We start from the raw sequence: 24,664 nt of genomic DNA, 5'->3' as shown, positions 1-24,664 counted from the left end.
TTTGTGCCTCAATCTCTCTGATTCTTCACTAAGTTGACCTCAGATTCTCCTCTAGTAGCAAATCTCTCAATATTTTTCAAGCAATTAGATATTCTCATAAATTTCATTATTAAAAAATATTCAATCTTCTTTCTTGATTTTGTTTTGTGAGGTAGGACATAACAATTTTAGCTTTTATCTAATGGTCCCATGAGGACAAATCAATTTGTAAGGTCCCCAGACCTGTAATTCTGAATGAGAGTTGGTCTACATTCACATATTCTTCTGTTTAATGTTGAAATTTTTTTGTCCATCTGCTTCCAACACCTCCTAGAACTTTCTACTGTAAGACCTAGCTGCAAAAACACTTGTGTCTTACAAGCTATAAGTATAAAAGCATATGTATCCTGCCCACTTCATCCTTCTATCAGCCTACATATACTGTGTCTTTTCAATCTAAATAAGTTAGAGCTAAATTGAAAATTCAAATTTGGCTGGGCATGATGGCTCATGCCTGTAATCCTAGCACTTTGGGAGGCTAAGGTGGGAGGATTGCTTGAGCCCAGGAGGTTGAGACCAGCCTGGGCAACATAGCGAGGCTCCTGTCTCAATAAAAATGAAATAATTTTTAAAAAGAAAATAAAACTCTTTTAATATACACAGCACATTTGAGGTACTTGCTACCACTGTCAAGGAGTGACATTCTGGCATGGGGTTTGATTCTGGAGTGTGAAATGGCTTGTGCTCTATCTTAAATGCTATTTGCTATCTAAAATGTATAAGATCACCCTTGGAGCCATAGGATTTAGTACCTTTCCCAGAATCCTCTCACAGGTAGGGATTAAATGCACTTTGGATTAGGATATCATGAGGCAGAGCAGCATTCTGGGTGAGACTTAACCCAGTGGCATCCTAAAGGCTAGAACCTTGGTTGGAGAGAATACAAGAAGGAATATGGGAAACCTTTGTCAATAAGGCTTTCTTCTTTGACATTCAGGTCATCTCTTTATTCTCAAGTCACCCCTCAAGCATTATTCTCATGTCTGTCTTAGTGAGACAAATGCTTTCAAATTAGCCAGATCATTGTCTCACTAAGACAAGCAATTTCGATTTCAAGACTGGCTTCTGTCTCTACTTTCACCCTACCCCAAATTTTCCCTCCCTCTTTTTTTTCCTCCTTCCTTTCTCTTTCCCCACTTCCTCCTCATATGCCTCCCCTCCCTCCCTTCTTCCCTCTTTCCCTCTTCTCCTTCCGTCTTCCCTTCCTCCCTTCCTCCCTCCCTCCCTCCCTTCCTCCTTCCCTTCCTTCCTTCCTCCCTTCCTCCCTTTCTTCCTCTATCCCTTGCTCCCTCCCTTCCTTGCTCCCTCCCTCCTTTTTTCTTCTTCTCCTTCCTCTCCTCTTCCTTCTCCTTCTTTCTGTCTTTCACCTAAGAGGGCATGGATGTGAGAGTAAACTCATACTCGGGCTAAAATCTGTGTTTGGCTGGCTGTATGACCTTGAGAAGTCTACATAGGCTCGTTAACCATTTTTTCATCTATAATATGGGACTAATAAGACAACCTATCAGTTATGAGAATTCAACAAAGTTATGCATGAGAAGTACCTGGTACAGGGCTTGCTGTATACCAATTGCAGAATAAATGGCTTCATAATAATAATGTCTTAAAACATTCACCTCCAAATTCAATGCTGCTTAAAAGAGATATCCCCATTCTAGGAAATGTTGGCAGTATTTACCATATGACTCCATCTTTCAGCTCTTTGGAATATTTGAATAGAATAAAATGTTGGTTTGGTTCAGAGAATATATTTTGGTCCAGTTTTTTTTTCTGGCTTAATTATTTTAATAAATTTATAGATTTTTCTTGGGTTCACATTATGGAAATGTAAAACTGAGGCCAGGTTCAGGGCTTTTTATTCTGGTGTTTTAGATATTAAAATCTTGGATTCAAAGGCTGCCATGGGACTCCTACCCTTCTACTGAAGCTCAGAATAGAATACCCAGGGACCCGTGGAATAACAAACTTCTGGCTGTTGGAACAAGATACTGCTCAGGTTAAGTGGCACAGAAAGGGTTTGATGAGTCTGTTACCTAATGTCACAATGCCATAGTTATCTGAAACAGTTCACAGGCCCGCTGGCAAAGAGCCTCTTAATGTGGCTTCTTTTTGGCAGAACTGCATCTAGTGCTCACCTGTCAGTGTGAATGGCTGCAGTAGATGACAGGAAAGATGAGGGGGAGGAAGCATTTCAGGGCTTTTATCCACAGCAGCACATCTCAGGTTAGCCTCTCAGCTGCTGTGCATCATCAGAGGTCCTGAGTCTGGGTGCTCTGTGGGCTTTTATCTCAGTGAAGCACTTGAGGCTGTTCAGGGTGCTTGAGGAGAGAGAGGTGAGTGGTTGTCAGGGCAACCTCCTTTTGATTCATTCACGGAATGGAAGTTGGAGTATGTAAGAAAGCCCCAGGAATAATGATTGCAGTGGAACTACCCACATCTAGCCAGTTCAGGAAATCTGGGCACTTATAAGAAGAAAATAAGATGAGAATATACAGAGTCAGGCTTACCTGGTGTCTGCATTTTCTTCTGTGGGTTTGAGCTAAAGAAACTGGCTCAGAGAATAATGTCCCATTTCACTCCGTGATGTCACAAATGGCTGCTGTTGCTATGACAGTTTGCAGAAAACACTTCATGTAAGTCTCTTTTCTGGACAAAATCCTAAAGATGTGATAGCTGACTTTCCCTAGAATATTTTAATGGCCTCTGCTGGTTGCAGTATCCAGCATGTTCTGTGCCTGCATTTTACTTACTTATTCATTCAGCCATTCATTCAACAAATGTTGGCTGAGTATCTACTATGTGCCAAGTTTTGTGCCCACATGAAGCTTATATTGAACAAAATATGTGTTGTTGAATGTGGTGCTGGTATCATGTGCTCTGAACACAGGCAGGAAGGATGCCTGGGTACGTGGGGAGCCCTAGAGAATGTATGTCAAGGAGGCAGCTTCCCAGGCACCTTCACCCAGAGAGCCCAACAGAATTAAAGCCATGTTGTTCTTCCTTGAAAAACACTCATGCTGCCCATTCTCTCAATCCAGAGAGTCTGTCCTGGGCAGTCTTTGTCAATTGATGGGCAGGTTGTTTAAAGAGCCTGCGAATGGGTCTTCCTGACTCCCATCACTAACCCATGTAATTCACCATCTGCTATCCCAGCCAACACATTTTCCTTAGACACAATTTCCCTGAGAATAATCTTGATGGACCATCAAGGCTCATCTGTCTGGCTTCAGTGAACACCTCTGGTTTTACTCCTTACTTCAGCTGCCATTTCTGATATGTTCATTTCTTCACTGTGCCTAGGATGAACTTCCCGGCTCTTTATCATATAGTCCAGCCTGCTTGGGATACCCTCTTTTCCCCTCCTCATCCCCAAATCACTGGCCCTGTGCCACTACCCCCACTCCTGCCCATTGCTAAAGGCTCAGCTGAGCCTCCTGAATATGGCAAAGATTGCTAGTTATTATCCAATAATCATTCTGTCTTCTTTCATAGTGATAGAATTTTAGCTGGGAATGTGATTGGCCAGAACAAAGACCACAAGTCCCAGTTTTTTTCTAGTAATGAAACAAGATCACTCATGAGCAACTCTGTACAACTTCTGGATTGTATTCTTAAAGGGAAGGGAATCCTCTTTCCTTTCCCCTTTCTGGGACTGGGATGTGGACAGGGCTTGAACTCAGTAAGCTGTGTGCATGCACATCTGTACAGTAAGAAGGCAGAGAATTACAGGAAGGGACAGAGTCTCCAACAGCATGGAGCTGCCATAGAAGCTCTATGCTGTATCATCCCTAGGTGCTTACACTTAGACACATGGGAATAATCACTTCTGATGTGTTTAAGCTTTTTAGAATTTGGGTTTCTGCTACAGCAGCAGAATTTCCCATCTCCTCCAGGAAGCCTTTCTCTGGCTTTTCCCTTCTTGAAACTCACCATGACCATAAAGTCTGATGTGTATTCATTTTCACTTTATCGCTTTCTTATTCATCTTCTCTTACCAGCTAGGCTTTAGGAGAGGGGCCAAAAATTATACTATGTAATTTATAAGTGCCAATAAATACACTTTGATGTGGCTGAAAGAACACTGAGCTAAAAATGAGATCTGGTTTCTAGTCTTTCTGGACCCCTACATGCAGTATATATTTGGGTAGATGCCTTCATCTTTCTGAGCCTCAGCTTTCTCAGTGGGTTAATGGGAATATAAATTGTATCTCTAATGAGACAGGAGAAGTGAAAATATTGTGTAAACCACAAAGTAATGTACATGTCAAGACAGTAGTATTGTCCTGCACATCTATGATCATGTTGTGTATACAGTTGCTCAAGGTGCTGGTGGGATTCAGGGCCAGTTCCATCAACAGTGTCTGTGGTGAGCTGTCCACTAGTCCCCATTGGTCTATTAGTAGATCACTAATGTAATCTACTACTTGTTCCAAGCCACCATGGAACAATGCAGAATGGAAATAGATTTGAACAATTTATGGGAAGCTTTAGCAATATGGAGCAAGTTGAGTTATCTAGGCACCTGCTGGATAGATAAGGGGTCAAGATTAGAGATCTGTCATGTACAAAATTCCTTTGGAGAGTTACTGACCTGATATTACAGAGCAGCAGTCCCCACCCTTTTTGGCACCAGGGATGGGTTTCACGGAAGACAATTCTTTCCACAAACAGGGTGGGAGGATGGTTTTGGGATGGCATAAGCACATTATATTTACTGTGCACATTATTTCTATTATTACATTGTAATATATAATGAAATAATTATACAACTCACCATAATGTAAAATTAGTGGGAGCCCTGAGCTTTTTTTATTTTTATTTTTTGCAACTAGGTGGTACCATCTGGGGGTGATGGGAGACAGTGACAGATCATCAGGCATTAGATTCTCATAAGGAGCACACAGCCTAGATCCCTCAAATGGGCAGTCCACAATAGGATTCATGCTGCTTTGAGAATCTAATGCTGCTGCTCATCTGACAGGAGGCAGAGCTCAGTCGGTAATATGAGCAATGGGAAGCAGCTGTAAATACAGATGAAACTTTGCTTGCTTGCCTTCTGCTCCTCCTGCTGTGGGGCCTGGTTTCTAATAGGTCATGGACCCATAGCATGAGGTTGGGGATACCTCTTGTGGAGCACCCTACATAGAAACACAGATATATGCAGGGATGGAGAGTGGGTTTACAGAGAACACACAAATGTGCATGTTTATCTACCATTTATTAAGTACCTCAATCTTATCTCCTCCACAGAGAAGCAAACATCCTCCTATCCAAGGTTAAGAGAAGTGTTCATCTTTCAAGCCCCACTACAGTAGTTCTCTAGTGAACTAGGGTTTTTAATGGCCTTTCACAATAATTACAAATTTAATTAACCTCTCTGCTTTGATCAGTCAGGGCTGTTTCTCATTACTTTCCCCAATGCCTGTTTCTGAGTCAAGAGCTATTCCTGGGTCTTCCCTTTCCAGCTATAAAGTACTGTTTAGGTTTAATTGAGTCTGGCACAGCTGTAAAGAAAGCAACTCTCCTGCTCAACAGCCTCCAATGACTCCCCGTTGACCACTGAATTAAGTATAAATTCCTTAGCCTGGCATTTGGGCCGTCCACAGCCTGGCCCCAGACCCCCTTCTAATCTCATCCCAACTTTTCCTGCACTTGTGCTTTATAACTCATATTTCTCAGCAGGCCTTTGTCTTCCTGACTTGGGGTCTTACTTCTGCAGCTCCTTCTGCCCAATCACTTGGCCACTCACATCCTACCCCTGCCCCTGTTGAACTCTCATCTTCCAGGGAGCCTTCCCTGCTAGCTCCCACCCCAGTTGAATCCGGCCCCCCACCCCTTGCCAATCACCTGAGATCATATTCCTCCCCCTTCTGAATTTTGACAGAAATTCACACCTTCTCATAATCCTGTTCTGAATGATACTTATTGTGTATTCATCTTGTTCTCTTTCTTTGGAGTGCAGATTTTAACAGAAGGAAATATCTTACCCATCTTTGTACTCATCGGCACTTAATACATCACCTTAGGGCCGGGCGCGGTGGCTCAAGCCTGTAATCCCAGCACTTTGGGGGGCCGAGGTGGGTGGATCACGAGGTCAAGAGATTGAGACCATCCTGGTCAACATGGTGAAACCCCGTCTCTACTAAAAATACAAAAAATTAGCTGGGCAAGGTGGCGCGTGCCTGTAATCCCAGCTACTCGGGAGGCTGAGGCAGGAGAATTGCCTGAACCCAGGAGGCGGAGGTTGCGGTGAGCCGAGATCGCGCCATTGCACTCCAACCTGGGTAACGAGTGAAACTCCGTCTCAAAAAAAAAAAAAAATTACCTTAACAACAAACCACAAACATAACAATTTTGGAGATCCTATTTTGGTCCAAGCACTGTGCTAGACACTTTAAATAAACCGTGATTCTTGTCTTCACCAGGTCAAATTAGGAAGCGGAATCTCAGACAGGTCAAGTGACTTCCCCAAGATTGCAGCCAGGAAGCACCTGTTGGGTTGTTCTAGGGGGAAGGGCTGGGGACAGTGACATTGTGCTTGGCAAGAACAGATTTCTGTTGCTACTACTGACCATGCTTTTCAGAATGTGGGCCAGCGTTTCCAGGGAGAATGTTGACAAATTTGCTTCTGAACTTCTGGCAGGGTATACATACTGATTCTCAGTAATAAACCACAGCCTGTGATGTTTGCACCAGGTCTTCTGCTTTGGTGATGGTTTCTCAGGCAGTCCTCTATCACCCTGGAGTTGGAAGTTTCTCAGCTACTAGAATGTCCCAGACCATTTGAGCTCTGTCCCTTTCATCAGTCATTTCCCAGGTTCTCCAGCAGTTCATGAAGTTTCTTTAGCAATTTGTGCTGGAAGTTTGAGACCTCTCTCTGGAGCTCCCTTCATGGAGAGCTCTGAGATGAAGTCTTCAACCTTTACTCTGGAAGGGAGAGAAGATGCTTACCATCCTGATCGCAAGTCACACCTGGAAACAGCCAGGAACCAAAAACTGCCTGGAGGCAAAGGAGATGTGAAGGTGATCCTAGCAGAGCAGAAGGCAGACTTCACACCTCTTCTTCTTCCCTGTTTCTTGATGCTTACCATCCTGGTCCAGCATCCCATGGCCATGACTCCCTAAAACTTACTGGAAAGGATGAGGAAGAGGGCTGGGCTCAGCTCAGGGCTACTTGCTCAGGAAATGTGTATGTCAAGGCCAGTGTGTGTGTGTGGGGAGCTAATTGTTATGAAGGGAATTGTGGCACACACAGGCCAGGTGGGGTCCCCCAGTGGGCAGAGGAAGGTTGGGGATTGTGTTGGGGTGTGGAGGTGTGAAAGCAGGGAATGACACATCAAGCTTGCTTGACTGACAGCCACATTCCCTCGCTCCATTCTGCCTTCCCTTACTAGGTAAAAATGTACCTTCTTGGTACAGAGGGAAGTAGAGAAAATAAGACGGCCATTTGAGAGTGTCCTATGTTTCCCCACCTCTTAAGCCCCAGCTTTATCATTTACATTCCTCATCCCCCCCACATTCACCTACTCCCACTATCTCTGTTAACCGGAGTGGATTACAATGGGCTTTTGGTGGTGCAAAGTGACCCCATGTAAGCCTCTGGCATCTCTGTATTTTTTTTTAACTTTTATTTTGAATTCAGGGGTACTATGCAATGTATTGTATATTTCAAAATAAAAGAGAGGACTTGAAATGTTCCCAACACATAGAAGCGGCAAATACTGAAGATGATAGACACCCAGATACCCTGACTTGATCAGGACACATTCTATGCATAACTGATACATAACATTTTAAATATTTATGAAGTACATGTGATACTTTGTGCTTGGCAAGAATGGATTTCTTTAGATCAAGAAAGTCCCAAATTTTCAATGGTTTACAAAAACCCCATAAATATTTAGGGGTACATGTGATAGTTTGTATCCCATAAATATGTAAAAGTATTATGTATCAAAAAAGTAAAAAACATAAATAATTTCTAAAAATACACCATGATTCATGTCATGATCCTCCTATTATTGATTGATGAGATTTTCTTCTAAATTTGTGTTATCATGACTAATATTATAAGAAACTTTTTGGTATGTAATTTCTTGCCACCAACACTGATTTCTTCCTTGGTAAGGATTCCTAGAAGGGAAATTACTGGACTAACGATGTACAGGTGTAAAGACATAGGGGCATTTGATTACTTTCCCAAGAGGGTGAATCTCTACATATCTCCACCCACAGTCTGTGAGAATGCCTGTGCCAGACAAAGAGACTTATTACCATCACATTATAATTCTTTAATACATTTGCCAATTTGAAAGGAGATGGATTACCCGTCTGTAATATTAACTCCTAGTCTTTTGATTACAAATAAGAGCACCTATGGTTCTTTTTCTAACCATCTATTTTTTTTAAAGAAATTTCATTTGCATATTGTTTTTCCTTATTAAAGAAAAATGTAATATTTTATTAAATAATTTAAGAATTATTTACACATTTTTATGTTGAGATTTTAAATTTGTTCCTTTATCTCTTTGTTCACTTATGAATAATCAGCAAGTGCCTACTATGTGCCAGGTACTGCTCTGACTAGATCCTGGGAATACTGCTGTGAATCAAATAAAGTCTCTGTCCTGTAGTGGGGCAGTGGGAAGAGAATGGAAAAATGATGATTAGTGCTAAATAGAAAAGTAAATCAAAGAAGGGGCTACTGAGTACTGGGGAATGTAGTTTACAGTCAGATGGTCAGATAACTCCTTATTGAGATGATTGAAGAAAGGCTTCCCTTTCTTTAAGTTGTATTTTAACAAGGAAATTGACAAATAGGCTGTGCAGGAATTTGGAGGAAGTGTTCTATGCAGGAGAAACAGCAAGTGAAAAGACCTAAGACAGAAACACATCTGGCATGTTAGAGGAGGAACAAGGAGGATGGTGTATTTGGGGCAGAGTAAGAAGGGGAAAAAGTAGTTGAAGATGAAGTCAGAAAGGTAAGTGGAGCCAGAATATGAGGATTCTTTTGAATCACTCTGAAAACTTTGGCTTTCTACTCAGAATGAGCTGGAAGACATTGGAAGTGTATTAGTCAACTATTATTGCCTAATGCTGGATAACAAGCAATCCGAAATTTTCAATGGTTTACAAGAACCAACTTGATTTTTTACTTATGGTTCTATGGGTCAGCTGTGGCGGCTCTGCTTCAAACCAAAGATTAGGTTCCTGATGGCTTCAACTGCCTCTGTATTCCGAGATGGAAGCTGCCAGAGCATGCTCTGCTAATGGCAGATAGCAGAAAGAGAAGAGGGAAAGCCAAGCCAGCAAGCATGCAGAAAACCCCTGCTCACATCCATTGGTCAAAGCAAGTCACTTGACCAAGCCCAACATCAATGGGGAAAAGAACTAATACAATCTACCACAGAAGGTAGAGGGCTAGAGAGGTAAACTGATTTTTATGTTAAAAAATTACTTCTAGACCCACAGACCACCTGTAGTCTAAGCCATGTTTAGTCAATAGTCTTTTTCAGATTCAATATCCCACATTCTTCTTAAATATTTAAAAAATTGTTAATGAGATGGAAGTAGCGTAAGTTCTATCACAACTAATATCCTCTCCTACTATTGCCTATCTACAAAAGCAGAACCCTGGAGGCAGGAAGAGTGACTCATTGCAAGCACAGGTTTTCACCTAGTAGGAAGTGTTGTAGTGTGGAGAGAAAGAATGCTTTCCCACTAAAAACCACATTCAAAAATTAGGGGTCTCAGCATCCCACTTGGATATTTATGCAAGTTTGCCCCTTGCACCCATTTGGGGAGTAGAAAAGGATAACAATTGGCATTATGTTTGTCCGAAAGTAACAAAATCCTAACTATAAGGGGCTTAAACAAATAAAGTATCCATTTTTCTCAGGCAAAACATAGTTAGAGATAGGCAGTCCAGAGTTCACAATATCATTGGTATCCCAGCCTGTTTCTTTGCACTCTGCTGTCTTTGGCTTGTGGCTTTCATCCTCAGAGTCACAAGATGGACATTACATGCACATTCTAGGCAAGATGAATGGAGAAAGGGCAACACGCTAAAGGGGGTCCACCAGTTCAGTCTGTGGCCTTTAAAAACATTCCCAGAACCCCTTCCCTATAGCCCTTATGAGTGGCTCTTGGGTAGCCAATCCAAAGTGTTTTCAACAGAACAGAGGATAAGTGGAGAGAGATGATAGAACAGAGGGGCCATGTGTGAAACAACCAGCACTCCTCCTATTGGGCATGGCAAAGATCATCCAGTCTCCCGGGATTGACTGGCATCAGAGCTAGTGATCTGGCTTGAAACTTCTTGCCTCGTGACGGGCATAGGGCTGGTCTTGCTACCTGTGCCATAGTCAGGGATGTTCCAATTTCACATTACCTTTTTTCTTTTTTTTAAAAAACAATTTAATTTTTACACTTTTTATTGGATTTTAATATTTAGAGAAGTTTTAGGTCCATAGCAGAATTGAGCAGAAAACACAGAGTTCTGTTCTGTTACCCTGACCACTCACATGCAGAGCCTCCTCCACTATTGACATTCTGCAGCAGAGTGGGACATTTGTTACAATTGATGACCCTACATTGACATGTTATTCTCACGCAAAATCTACAGTTTATATTACAGCTCACCATCGGTGTTATACTGACAGACTCCTGATCCTTGAACAAGCTGCTGTTATGCTCCTCTGAGTTCTCTTCTTGACTAGGCCTCGACCTGGGCCTCCATCCTGTCCTTGCTGAGCCTGCATCACTCAGTCTTACTTAGGAAGAATCTTGTGGCCAGGTGCGATGGCTCATGCCTGTAATGCCAGGACTTTGGGAGGCCGAGGTGGGTGGATTGCCTGAGTTCAGGAGTTCGAAACCACCCTGGGCAACATGGCGAAACCCTGTCTCTACTAAAATACAAAAAGATTAGCCAGGTGTGGTGGTATGCACCTGTAATCCCAGCTACTCAGGAGGCTGAGGTGGGAGAATTGCTTGAACCTGGGAGGTGGAGGTTGCAGTGAGTCAAGATAGTGCCATTGCGCTCTAGCCTGGGCAACAGAGGAGGACTCTATTACTAAAAAAAAAGGAAAGAAAAGAATCTTGCTAGGTCAGTTTAGTAAGAATCCCTGCACCTTTGAAATCTGATCACCCTGGATATATGATCAAATTCCTCTTCCCCTACTCTTGATATCTGGTTACCCTGGTCTGCCTTTAGCAAGAACCCTAAGTTGGTTTAACAAGAATCCCTCTGTTCTTGATTTCTCCTCTTAGGAATTTTCTACCTTCTGGCTCCCTCATTCTATTCATGGGCTGAGTCCTCTGCTGTCTTTGTTGTATTGAGCCCGAATTCTCTTGCCTATTGTAATAAGTCTTGACACCTATCATAATAGTCCTGAATAAAGTCTTCATTATTGTTTTAACAAGTGTCAGAATAATTTTTTCTTTAACAATATAATCTATGGATTTGGACTATATAAAATGCCATATATCCGCCATTGTACTATACGGGATAGTATCACTGCCCTAACATTCCTCTATGCTCTGCTTATTCATCCTTCCCTCCCCATTAACCTCTGATGACCACCAACTCTAATAAAGACATCCCAGATACTGGCAGATGGCCTGGGTATGCTATGGGAGTTATGGAGGCCTGTGACCACACTTCAACCTAAGAAGCTCATGGGAGGGTGGAGTTCTCCTTGCCCATGAGTGATGTTGGCAGTAGAGGGTAAAGGTCCATGGGAGCTGTGATCTCAAGAAGGTTGAGGGCTGCAGAGACAATGGTGGGAGACCAGGATGGAGAGGACCAGAGCTGTGTCATACAACTGGGAAACTCAGAGCTGGGGGACACTTGGGGTCAGGGAGTATCTTAGAGCAATATGTAGTAAGAGCCTACTCAGTTTATGAAAAGTTAATCAATCAATTGTACCAAAACAGTTTTTAAAGCAATTCTATCTTTCCTTACCATCTTTCAAATTAATTAAATTCTTACATACATCAATATTTACTTCTAGCTTGTCTATTCTCTTTAATTGATCTGTCAGTTTCAGAGCCAGCCCCATGTTATTTTACATGTTATAACTTTATATTTTAATGCCTGATGAGGCTAATGCTAGTATCTCCTCATTACATTTATTTTACCAAAAGATTTGTCAATATACTTATCCATTTATTTTTTTCAGATGAACTTTAGATCTGCTTTGTTACATTTCAAAAGAATATCTCTTGATATCTTATGATTGAGGAAGAACTGACATTTTCCTTTGTACAAACCCCTGGACTATATGAATGAAATGAAGATGAGCAATCTGCCATGAAAACTGAGAACACATGGACACAGGGAGGGAAGCATCACACACTGGGGTCTCTGGGGGGGGGCAAATAGGAGAGGGACAGTGTGGGGTGGGGAGTTGGGGAGAGATAGCAAGGGGAGAAATGCCAGATATAGGTGATGGGGAGGAAGGCAGCAAATCACACTGCCATGTGTGTACCTATGCAACAATCTTGCATGTTCTTCATATGTACCTCAAAACCTAAAAGGCAATTTAAAAAAAAGATTTAGAGATCAAATCCTAGACCTCTAACTCTTGGAAGTTTGTGTGACATGGAAGGTAAACAAATGGAAAAATTTAGTAGGAATGTTTTTCTCCTCACTCTTTTTCTTACATGTCACTGACCTCTAAGATTGTATACCCTGCCTTTTTTTGATGCTTCCCGCACAGCTGTTTTCTTTTTCCTCAGCACCAGCTCCCCCAGCACATACAGTGAAGGAATGAGAGAAGCGTACATAAAAATAACTCTTGTTAATTAAAAAAATACCACTGAGTTCCATTAGGCAAGTGAGGGATGCCACACTTAATTTATGGTTTGCAGCACTAGGTCCCCCAGGCTGATACCTTTCTTTGAAAACAGAAGCTTGTCATGAAGCTGGTGGGTCTCTTAGATCTGTTGTGGTTGTGATTCCAGATGTTGATGAGTCCCATTGTTGTTGGAAGTCTGGAATGCAGCCCTGCCTTTCAGCTGCTCTGGCTGTTCTGTTATGGAAAACGGAAGCTGTGCTCCTCCGTTGGAAGATGAGAATTATCCCTGGCGCAACTGTTGGCATCCAGCTCTTTCACAGGGATTTTGTACCATTCACATTTGCATTGTTTCACATTATGTGTTTTGTAGGTCGCTGCCCCAAAAGGTGGAGGGAAAAGGCCATTATTGGAATACCTCTTTTTTGTTGTTGAAGATTTGCACTTTTTGCTTTTATTACAAAGTACTGGGAAGTCTGCCCCATCAGTCATGAGAGTATAACATTTAAGTCTATCACTACAGTAATATTTTTGTTTTTAGTTTAGGGTTCATTCTTTCCCTAGGGACTGCATTGAGATGAGTTAGAGTGAAAGGTAAAGACTAACACTTTGAACTGATGTCATTTCCATTGTGAAGAACTAACTGCTAAGAGTGAGTAAACAGACAGCAGTTTTGAGAGACAGAAAAGTCATCCAGACAGGAAGACTGGGAACTTCCTCAGTGACTTTGTCTTCCTCATTTATTACACTCAATTTGTTAACAATCTTGTTAATTATACATTTTCAAGGTAATTTTTTTTGGCAAGCTCTAGAAAACATTCAAAATGTTACATAAAGTGTGTGTTATAAATAATTCTAAAGTAAACATACATGTAACTAGCACCATCTGGAAATTTCACATCAAGTTCTAAAATGTTTTCATCATCTGGACAACTTCTTGCTTCCTTCTTGCCCCTTTCTCTGGGCTGTCTCCCCTCCTCCAGCCCTTAAGGACTGGTGTCTTTTATTTCCCCAGACTTACTCAAAGCCTTGAGTTGGTTTTCCACTTTGCTCTTTATTGTACAGATCTGGACAAGGACTGCAGCTGGAGTGACATCTCATTTATCCAGAGATGCAAGGGTGCTGAAGCTTGACATCCTTATTTGACATCATGAAAAGCATTTGAAAGGGGGAAAGAAGAAAATTGATTGCAGAAAACCTTAGGTTGATGAGCATGAGTAAAGGCTGCAGGGGGCACTGGGAAATTCAGGCACTAGCTCTTTTCTATGAATTCTGCCTTTCCTCCCTGAGGTTGAAGACTTTTCAGTAAATAGAACATATCCGGTTTCCATATCAAGTGACAAAAAAACAATTTTCCATGATGTGGCACCTCTAGTCTATATTTTTTTAATTGTGGTAAAATATACATAGCATTTACCATTTTAAACACTTTCAAGTGTACAATTCAATGACATTGAATACATTCACATTTTTATGCAAATATCACTGTCATCCATCTCCAGAACTTTTCATCATCCCAAACAGAAATTCTGCACCTATTGAACATTAACCCCCATTTCTTCCTCCCTCCAGCCCCTGGTAACCTTTAGTCTGCCTTCTGTTATAGACAGGTACCCATTCTAGGTACCTCATGTAAGTAGATTCATATAATATTTGTCCTTTTATATCTGGCATAATTCACGTACCATAATATTTATCTATGACTCATTCATGTTGTAGCATGTGTCAGAACTTTATTCTTTTTTAGGCTTGAATAATATTCCATTATATATATACACACACACACTATATTCTGTTTATCCAGTCATCTGCTGGTGGACATCTGAGTTGTTTCCACATTTTGGCTATGGTGAATAATACTGCTATGAATATTGGCGTCTGTTTGATTCTCTCTCTTCAGTTCTTTTGGATATATATCTACACGTGAAATTGCTGGACCGTGTAGTAATTCTATGCTTAATTTTTTGAGGAACTACCAAAGTGTTTTCAAAGTGACTGCACCATTTTACCTTCCCATGAGAAATGTACAGAGCTTCCAGTTTCTTTACAACCTTACCAACATATTATATTTTTTATTTTTTGATAATGGCAATCCTAGTAAGTATGAAATTGTATCCTGTTGTGGCTTTGATTTGCATGCCCCTAGTGGCTAGTGACATTGCACATCTTTTGGTACTGATTGGTGATTTGTATATCTTCTATGCAGAAATATCTATTCTGATCTTTCGAACAGGTTTGAATTGGGCTGCTCATCTCTTTTTTAATTGTAGGACCTCTTTATATATGCTAGATATTAATTCCTTACCAGATACGTGATTTGCAAATACTTCCTCCCATTTTTTTGGGTTGCCTTTTCAGTCTCTTGGTAGTCTTTCAATCTCTCTTCCTTTAGTGCATAAAGTTTTCAATTTTGATAAAGTCCAATTTGTCTATTTTTTCTTATGTTGCTTGTGCTTTTGCTGTCACATTCAAGAAATCATTGACAAATGCAATGTTATAAAGCTTTTGCCCTGTGTTTTCCTGTAGGAGCTTTATAGTTTTATTTCTTTATTCCACTTTGAGTTGATTTCTGAATATAGTATAAGGTAAGGTAAGATAAGGTAAGGACCCAGTTGGTTCTTTAGCATGTAGGATATTCAGTTTTCTCAGCCCCATTCATTGAAGATACTGTCCATTCCCCATTGATGGTCTTGGCACCATTACTGAAAATCAATAGACCTTATATATAAGGGTTTTCATTCTACTGACCACAAGTTTGTTTGGAGAAATTGGTCTCAGATAGTGCTAAAAAAGTAATTACTAGACCAGGGCAGCAAGTACATTTTCTTGGGTAAATAGTATTTTTTTCAGTCTACATAATACTTTGAATTAAAGTATCTTGAACATGCTTTTATGCATTTGTTACTGATATTTACTTGCTGATGGTGCTATCATTTTTCTAATATGTGTGAGTTTCAGTTGTTTCTCATACTGCAAGGTGAACATATTGTGCAAGTGAATTTCTTCACTAAATAGTCCTGAAATCTCAGAGGACCACTTAGAGGAGGATAGGGGTTTTGGAACGCTGTGACCTTGGTCTGTGGAGAAGAAGGCACCTAGGAGTTGGCACCAAATGGCTGCTGGAAGTGTAATTTCTATGATATTGGCATTATTGTGACTCTATATGCCTTTTTTCCTTGAGACATCTTTTGGGCATTTGAAAACCCATGTTTACTGCATCCCAGTGTTTCAGATTGTTTTCTTAAATGCTGTCCTTTGTGGTTCTCATGACCTTTCTGTGAAGTAAGATGGTTAGATATATATTTTATTGGTTAAAGACCTGAGACTCACAGGAGTTGAGTGGTCATGTCCAAAGCTCGTAGCCAGGAAGTGGAGGATCTGGGACATGTGTCCTGACTCTTGACCCTGAGGCTTTCCTTTTACAATGCACACCAGAATATGGCACCTGCTATTCTGACTTACATCATTTGTAGACATGGGTTATTGGCAGATGAGACACAGTCCTCTCCCTCCTCATAATGGAAGGGTGTCAGGTAGAATGAAAAAGGTGAACTCTACAGAGACTAAGTGCAATTTTTCTTGGTACATTCCCATTGTAAGTGGCAGGTTAAGAACTACCAGAAAAAAATATAGCCATGGAGAAGGAGAAATTTTGCTCTAAAAAGACCTTCTCACCACAGGGAGAATTCTGGTTTTACATGGAAATGGCAGGCAGTAGAATGGACATTCTCATAAATCATGCCACGTGGTGAAGGCAGAAGCCTCCCCATTTCGAACAGTGCTTTCATTTCCCAGATGAAGAAACCAAGGCCCAGGGAAGGAAGTGATTTCCTCATGATCAAGCTGCTGAATAAAGACAGAGCAGGCACTGGCACACTACCCTCCTGGTTTTAGCTTGTAAACCTTGCTAGGGAGTATTCCTGTTTCACAGCTACCTTCTCTAGCATCCTCAGTTTTGCACATGTGCTGTCATTTTTTTCAGATATCAGGATGAAGCCTCAATCATCTTGAATAAAAAATACAAACATAGACTTTTTCACCAAATTGTCCTAAAATGATTTTCATAAAAGGAAACAATTTGAATCTTGGGTGGAGTAAACTGAGTGCAGATAGAAGGAAAAACCACTTCAGACAGCAGGTCATTGTGTTAGGCCATTCTTGCATTGCTATAAAGAAACACCTGAGACTGGGTCATTTATTAAACAATAAAAGAGATTTAATTCGCTCATGGTTCTGCAGGCTTTATTAGAAGTATGATGCTGGCATCTATTCAGCTTCTAGTGAAGCCTCAGGGAGTTTTTAATCATGGTGGAAGGCAAAGCAGGAACAGGCACATCACACAACAAAAGCAAGAACAAGGGAGAGAGAGTTGGGCGGGAGGTGTCACACACTTTTCAATAACCAGATCTCACAATAACTCACTAACACAAAGACAGCACCAAGCCGTGGGGGATCTGCCCCCATGATCCCAACACCTCCCAACAAGGCCCACCTCCAGCACTAGGGGTTACAATTCTACATGAGATCTGGGCAGGGACAAATATCTAAACTATGTTAGTCATCTAATATGCATGTATATGTACATCCAATATGATATGTACATAAATATATAAATATTAAAACAGGAAGAAATTTAAGAAAACATAATTTATTGATTACCTAATTGATACAATGATTGTTATTCATTGGACACATTTTTATTGTATGTTAGTATGTGCTAGGCACAGTGATTGGTACTATGAATATAATGATGAGCAAAATGAACATGGTCCCATTTCATGAAGCTTATAGTCTGGTGGCAAAGAGAGGCATCAACCAGATAAACACATACATACAAGTACCATTACTGCTTTAATATGTTTTATGATGAAGAAGTATGTGGTTCTGTGAGGGAATTTAACAGAAGAGAGGTCCCTGGATTTGTGATTCAGTCTTTCCTGTGGTTGGATAGAGCTTGGAATAGCCAAGGAGCTGAAAGAAGACCGGTGCAGTTGGAATTCAGAGAGCAGTGGGAGCATGATGTGAATAGAAGCTGTAGGACTGTTAGGAGCTGCAGGGTGCAGGATATTTTATAGAGGATAAGGATTTGGTCTTTCTCCAAAGAGCATTGAGAAACCATTAAATGACTTGAGTGGGGCACAGAGAAGATGTATTGGGAGCCATTATCAGATTAACTCTTTGAAGATATTTTTTGACTGCAGGACAATAGGCTGGAAGATGGCAAGAACAGGTGCAGGAGGATCTGTTAAGTCCTTGTTGAAGTCATTCATCTAGGCAGGACACAATGATTGTTTCTCTCTGGGATGTGGCAATATGAAAGAAGAGAAATGGATATGTTTGAGAGGTGTTTAGAGGTTAAGTGGACTGGATTTGGTAATGCATAAAATCTGGAGGGGGAGGGAGAGAAAAGCACCAAGAATGACTCCAGATCTCAAATTGCACTACTGAATTGATGGCAGTGACACTCATTGGGATAGACATTGGAAGAGGAGTGGCTCTAATGCAGGGAGAGAAGGCTTGGGCTTAGATTGCAAAGCAAATTTGGGGCATCTGTAAGTAGAAGGGAACATACAGTATAGGACTGGAACTCAGAAGTTCCAGTGTTGGCTGGAGATATAAATTTGGAGTTTGTGAATGAGTGGCTATTGAAGCCATGAACATGGACAAGATGCAAAGTACATAGAGAGAAGAGAAGAGAAGAGTGCCCAGGATGGAGTAATTGATAATATGTGTCTAGATGGCCTCAGCTAAGATGATGAGCAGGTGAAGGACACAGAGAAGGGGTAGCCAGAGAGGCAGAAACCATGAGGTGCTATGTGATGGTCCCCAAGGGAAGAAGATTATGTTGAAGAAGAAAGCCGTGGTTTTCTAAGTCGAATTCTGCTTAGAGATTCTGTAAGGTGAGGACTAGAAAAGGTACATTGGACCTAATATTGTGAAAATCATTGAAGAGGCTTAGCTACATCAGTGGATTGCTGGGACGGAAGTCTACTGGGAGTGAGATGGGGAATGAACAGGAGGAGAGCCAATGGTGTTAAAGCGATACCTGTGATCTTGCTTTGTGCACCAGCTCATGAAATGGGTCCCAGGCTGGGTACAAGAACAGGTCCCAGAAAAACCTGTGATTTGCAGTGTGACCATTGCTAAATCATCTAACCCTTCCCTGCCTCGGTTTCCTTCATCAGTTCTATGGACTATAATCAGGGCTCATGAGGGACAGAAGAGCTTTGGAAATCCACGCTTAAATTATTCCTTAAATTCAGTAAGCTCTAAATGCCAATTATTTTAAGACTATTTTCCTGTTAAAGATATGTCCTCCCTCCCACCTCAGGAAGAGTGTTGGTTTATTTTTGTTTGTATTGGAAGGGATATTCCCCTTTCCCAAATCTGGTCAAAAATAGAAAGTCCCTTTCTATGTTCTCTTGTAATCTTGGTTTAGTAGACAATATCAAATGTCCTATGTATGTATTGACCAGTAACGTATTTATTTACCCTTAAGACATATATTGTTTGTATAATCTTAAGGCTGATGTGAAAGAGGAGAAAAACCTGTTTTTTGTTTGTTTTTAAAATGATCACTAGGTATACTAGAGAGGATTATCTTTCAATAAGTATGCCACAGAATTGAAGGAGGTGATCAGGAATCCCTTAGAGTCTTAGCAGGTCTCACAATGTGACTGATTCCATATGTTTAATGGTAGGTATGATAAGCCCTTTAGCTTTCTCTATTAACTTAATTTCCCAGACTGCCACAGTGGTGAGTAATTGAATATTAACAGATGAAAATCTAAGCTGTGGACACTGGCCAGTTGTCTCATGCCAATGGCTCCCTAATGTGAAAAGTCCTGCTGATACTCAAAACTTACAATGGCCTTTCTTGGAGTAGCAGGTCTGTTGGAAAATAAAGGTATCATTGGCTAGATAATTGATATATTTTTTCTCTTGAAGATATTTATAGGCCCCAAATCAGTGCTATGACAGACTGAGTGTCCTGTGAGAAGTACAGTCAGGGGATATGAGTGAATATTTACTGTCTTAAAGCAATGGCTGGAGCTTGGACCAGACCTGGATCCTTACAGTCTCCTGCTCTATCCTCCATGTGGTTTTTTTGCTGTTTATGTGTCTGGGAGTGAAAGACTCCAGAGTCTTATAACAGAGTGATAAGATGGAAGCAGCCTGGATCTTTGAGTCACCACTTGGTGGGGAGCCTCCAGGAGGGAACTCTCCCATTAGACTGCTGCCTGAACAACAAGTAGACCTTTGTGGTGTCAAGCCTTGAAAATTTTTGAGTTGTCTGACACAGCAGGTGGTTTACCCTGAGTAACACATCACAGATCTGTAATACAATGTGAGCTGTGCTGTAAGCAAAGCTTATATAAAGTGTTATAAGAAGAGACAAAGGCCTGATTAATTCTACCTGGGAAAGTTAGAGAAGGATAGAAAGATGAAATGATATTTAAGCTAGATAAACAAAGAAGAGATTGTCAAATGAGGCGGTGAGACAATTTAAACAAGTGGTCCAATGTGGGCAAAGTCCATGGTGCATGGAAACATATTCTGAGTAAGAGTGAGTGACAGAGTTCCTCTATGGGACCTTTGTAGGGGTGGTTGGAGAAGATGCTGAGGCCGGAGCAAGCACTGAGGGCTATACCTCTTCAGTTTTATCCAGAAGACAGTCAGGAACTGTCAGTATTTTCAGGAGAAAAGCACTTGTTGGAAGGATCCTCTGGCATCTGTGTGGGGTGTGGCTGGAGAAGGTTGCATGTGGAGCTGGAAGTACATTTAGAAAGTTGCTTCAGAGCCCACACCTGTAATCCCAGCACTTTGGGAAGCAGAGGTAGGTGGATCACTTTAGGTGACGAGTTTGAGGCCAGCCTGGCCAACATGGTGAAACACTGCCTTTACTAAAAATACAAAAGTTAATTGGGCATGGTGACAGGTGCCTGAAATCCCAGCTACTGGAGAGGCTGAGGCAGAAGAGTTGCTTGAATTTGGAAAGTGGTGGTTGCAGTGAGTTGAGACTACAGCACTGTAATCCAGCCTGGGCAACAGAGTGAGGGAAAAGAAAAAGGAAGTTGCCTCAGAAATCTAGCAGGAACTTACATGTGGTACACAAAACACAGTGCTGAACACTAAGAAATATTAGTGCCATTTTGTTTCTTTTCCCTGAATGGGAGAAATGAATGTGGGCATGGAGAGAAAGTGAGAGAATAAAAGAGGCTTTTGGAAGCTATAAATCCTAGATGAACAAATATTGAATAAATGATGCAGTATCTTCTGGGGATGCTGAGTGGTCTGTTAAATGCCCCATGGTGGGGATGAGACTTACTAAATAATTGTTTCCCATGTCCTCTCCTCTCACCAGAAGCTCTTAAAAATCCAGATATCCCACAAGAGACCAATAGAATACACTGATGTTTTATGAATGGGGCCAGGACCAGCCTCAGGTGTGGAGCCTCATGGGTTGAGTTTCCCCAGGATTCAGAGCCCTGAGGTTGATTTAGCTACTGGTCAGCTGGATCAGGTGATCAGTACCTGAGGATTGGTGGTCAGCAGAGAGTGGGAGGTCATGCTAGAGGGACTGTGTCTCTGGAAGCCTTTTGTGCTATCCTGTGAAGGGCCCTTTTAGGGAGGGTGGGTGATATGCACACCGAGAATGCGGAACAAGGGCCATATATTCTCAGTTATGCAGAGCGCAGCCAGTTCAGCTGCAGGAGGGGATTGCCCACTTGTTTATCATATGTTAGGCTTCCCTCCTACGTGAGGTGTGCACTGGGGGTGAAGTAGGTTGGTGGTGAGCACTGGATGGGAAAGAGCCAAGGTATAGTTGCCTTAAGTATGGACGTTTTCAGGCAATTAAAGGAGAGTGGACAGTAATGATGAAATTGATGGAAATTTGGTGCAAAGGGGGCAGAGGGACCCTCTGACAGAGACCCTGTCATCATCAGTCTAGGCCTGGAAGGGACAATGAGATGTCATCAGATCTATTCCTGGAAATGCAGGGCTGCATTTCCAGCCATACCCGAGAGGAAGCTGTCTGCTCTTTCTGAAAATATCTTGAAATTTCGTTAACACATTGTCCCTTTTAATATATACCACTGTCTTACCACCCTAGGGAACATTTTTTTTGTTTGAGTGTCTAATCTAATTCCTTACAGCTGCAATACATTCTGGTTTTCCTTGCAGTTCAGCTGCTATAAAGAGCCAGTGCCCAGCCACCCGTACAGCATTCCTTTGTGGCAGACAATGGATGGGTGTAACGCAACATAGATGGTCTGAGAACCCTGTGCCATGGAAACTCCATTGAAATTGTACATGATCACTAATATTCTACCTATTCAAGGGGGCTGAAGACAGGGTGTAAGAAAAAGCTCTGAAACCAGGGTGCTGTTGCAGACTTGGCCTCATTTTCCAACAGGCACACTGGAGTTATAAATACATGCACAGGCCACAGGGATGGCACAGGTAGACAGGAGCTGCATGGGTGTGGACCAGCTCCTGGCCTCATCTTTGGCGGTATGGAGAGCTGGCATATTGTACTTGTTCTATGAGAATCTGGGTCCACACTTCTATTCTGCATGCCTGGTTTCTTGAAGGGACAGTGACCTCTGCCAGCACAACAGCTAGTAGGGTTGTTTACATGGACCAATGTGGCTTGGTGGTGCTCTGGATCTGGCTAACTGGGGGAGAGGGAGGGTGTCACTGTGACTTTATCCTATTTTGCTCTGTAGAAGTCTTTCATATAATCAGAGGGCTAAAAAAGAAACAGAAATACATATGCCAGCTGCTACATTTTACAGAAGAGGAAATGGAGGCACCCAGAGATAAAGTCACTTATACAAAACCATGGTGAGATAAGGGTTCTCAGAGATTGTTTGGTTGTATGTTAGAGAAACCCACTTGGACAAGGTGAGGGTTAGGTTAGCCCAAGGCCTCGGGGCAAGAAGTGCGGAAGGGAATGGAACCAGGATCTTAAAACCTTTGGAAACTAAGGTTTTCTCTTCTCCATCTCTCTCTTTCCCCCCACGGTCTCTCATATTTGTTTCTCTGCTCATCTCTTTCCATATCCTTTTTCTCAATAATCCAACCTCTTCACGAGCCAACTCTGTTCTCTGTGCGCTCTCCCAGCTGGTGTCCCGGCAGAGATGAATGGTGGCCCTGGGCTGGAGCACCCCGACGACGTTCCAGTGACAGCTCTGGGGAAGTGCAGATCTGACTGGCCCATTCTTGTTCAGGGCTTCCTCTCTGCCTCTGCTTCCCAAACCCCTGACTCCCTCACAGGGACTACAGAGCAGGGGTTCTGAGAAGGACAGGAAAATGGGCTACTATGTCGACAAAGTGATAGAGCTAGAACAAGGTCTTGGACTCCTTTTCCTGTGCTTTTCCACTACACTGGACTGTGTCCACGTGAATGCTCAGAAGTCAAGTATGGGAATTTGGAACCAGGTTTAGGACAAGAGAGATTTATCTGTTTCTTAGATCTAAAACCTCATGCTTTGGTCTAGGCTTCCATCTGCCTCTCTTTGGTTTTGTTTCTCAGACTCTTTAGAGGGATGAGGGTGTTCTGTTTGTTGAGTTCACCTGAGCTTCCAATGGCTAACTTGGCATCATTCTAGAAACGTGGCTTCACTCAAATAAATGATAATGAAGAGTTTCTCAGCAATTCAGCAATCCTCTTAAATCACCTGTAGAATGTAGAGCTGGAATGGAAAAGACACATTTGGTCGGACCTTCCCTACCTTCATTTTACAGATGGGGAAACTGAGATCCTGCGAGATCAAAGGACGAATGCAAGCGAACCTAAACTCTAGTGGCAGACATGGGGCTAATGAAGACTCTGGCTCCTGATCTGCTGCTGCCTGAAACAGCTGCTTACAACAGCTACTTCCTCTGGCCTGGAATCCGGCTACGAGGACATTTGGGAAATGAGAATCCGCTCAAAAAGCCCATCAGTGGCCAGGCCTTCTTTGCATGTTTCTGAAGAGCCCATAGAGTCACTGCCTTCCTCAAGGACAGACAACACAGTCTGCCTAGCCCACAGAGCTGCCAGCAGAAGCCAGGTATCGGAGGCTTTAGTCCCTGCCGTGGCTTCTCCACTCCAGAGAGGAGCTGAAGGCAGTTCCCACAATGCTTATGCAGCAGCAGAGACATCTTTTTCCAGCCATCATGTACATTCTTGGGACAGAAGCACACAGCCATTCTCCCTGTTCACAGCCAGGCCCTGCCAGAATCCAGTAGCATTTATGGCTCCTTTGTGAGGTGCAAATCCAAACATGCTCTGATTTCATTTTTCTAACAACAGCATTTCTAGTCTTCCCACAGCACTAATCAGTTGCCACTAGAGCATCACTTGCTTCCAAACATTTCCTTTTTCCTTTGCTTCTGGGAAAGCACACAGTTCAGAAGGTTTATACACATAGATGGCAATCCCATTCTTTGGCTTCTCTGGAGTAGACCAGATGAAAAAACAAACAAACAAACAAACAAAACAAAAACAAGCTTTCTTACCTATACCTATCTCTTTACAAAGTCCTGCATCATGTTTGATTTATTCATCAGCCATGAGTGGGTCCCACATGGCAGGATCCTGGGCAGTAGTGGATCACCAGAGGGAAGAGATGTCCTTTGCAGACCACTGCTGACTTTTCTCTGCAGCTGGTGGCCTTGGGGCAAAGTCATTTGCCTCTCAGCAGAGCAAGTATCTCACTTATAAAAGCTGAAGAATAGAAATGGTGATAGTCATCAGTTGGTCTTTTGTGGAGTTTTAGGGTAGGGGTAGCAGCCACATAAACTGTGAAGTCAATGGCTCCCTTGGAATTGTGTAACACACA

The 24,664-nt window shown here is 42.1% G+C and overlaps 1 protein-coding gene and 1 long non-coding RNA gene across 20 annotated transcripts in view; one reads left to right on the top strand and one right to left on the bottom strand.

Annotated features, from left to right (window-relative positions):
• The window catches only part of LOC128929425 (uncharacterized), a 30,876-nt gene extending 27,422 nt beyond the window's left edge, over positions 1 to 3,454 (bottom strand). For 11 of the 12 annotated variants that reach the window (XR_013525285.1, XR_013525283.1, XR_008475919.2 and 8 more), the window contains exons 1-3: positions 3,296 to 3,454; positions 2,547 to 2,644; positions 2,175 to 2,357 (exon numbers count right to left, since the gene is read on the bottom strand). Coding sequence is in view for 1 of the 12 variants with exons in the window: in XM_078346901.1 (XP_078203027.1) it covers positions 2,175 to 2,229 (55 nt within the window). In the remaining 11 variants the exon portion in view is untranslated. Of the gene's footprint in view, positions 1 to 2,174; positions 2,358 to 2,546; positions 2,645 to 3,295 lie in introns of those variants that run through there. The other variant, XM_078346901.1, reaches the window with a different exon arrangement.
• The window catches only part of LOC118146779 (uncharacterized), a 358,558-nt gene that overhangs the window by 262,550 nt on the left and 71,344 nt on the right, over positions 1 to 24,664 (top strand). The window lies entirely within an intron of this gene.

Source organism: Callithrix jacchus, chromosome 13 (assembly GCF_049354715.1).
Source record: "Callithrix jacchus isolate 240 chromosome 13, calJac240_pri, whole genome shotgun sequence".
In the NCBI taxonomy this organism is placed as follows: domain Eukaryota; kingdom Metazoa; phylum Chordata; class Mammalia; order Primates; family Cebidae; genus Callithrix; species Callithrix jacchus.
Note: the sequence above shows the minus strand (reverse complement) of the source record. Positions and strands in the feature narration are given on the sequence as shown.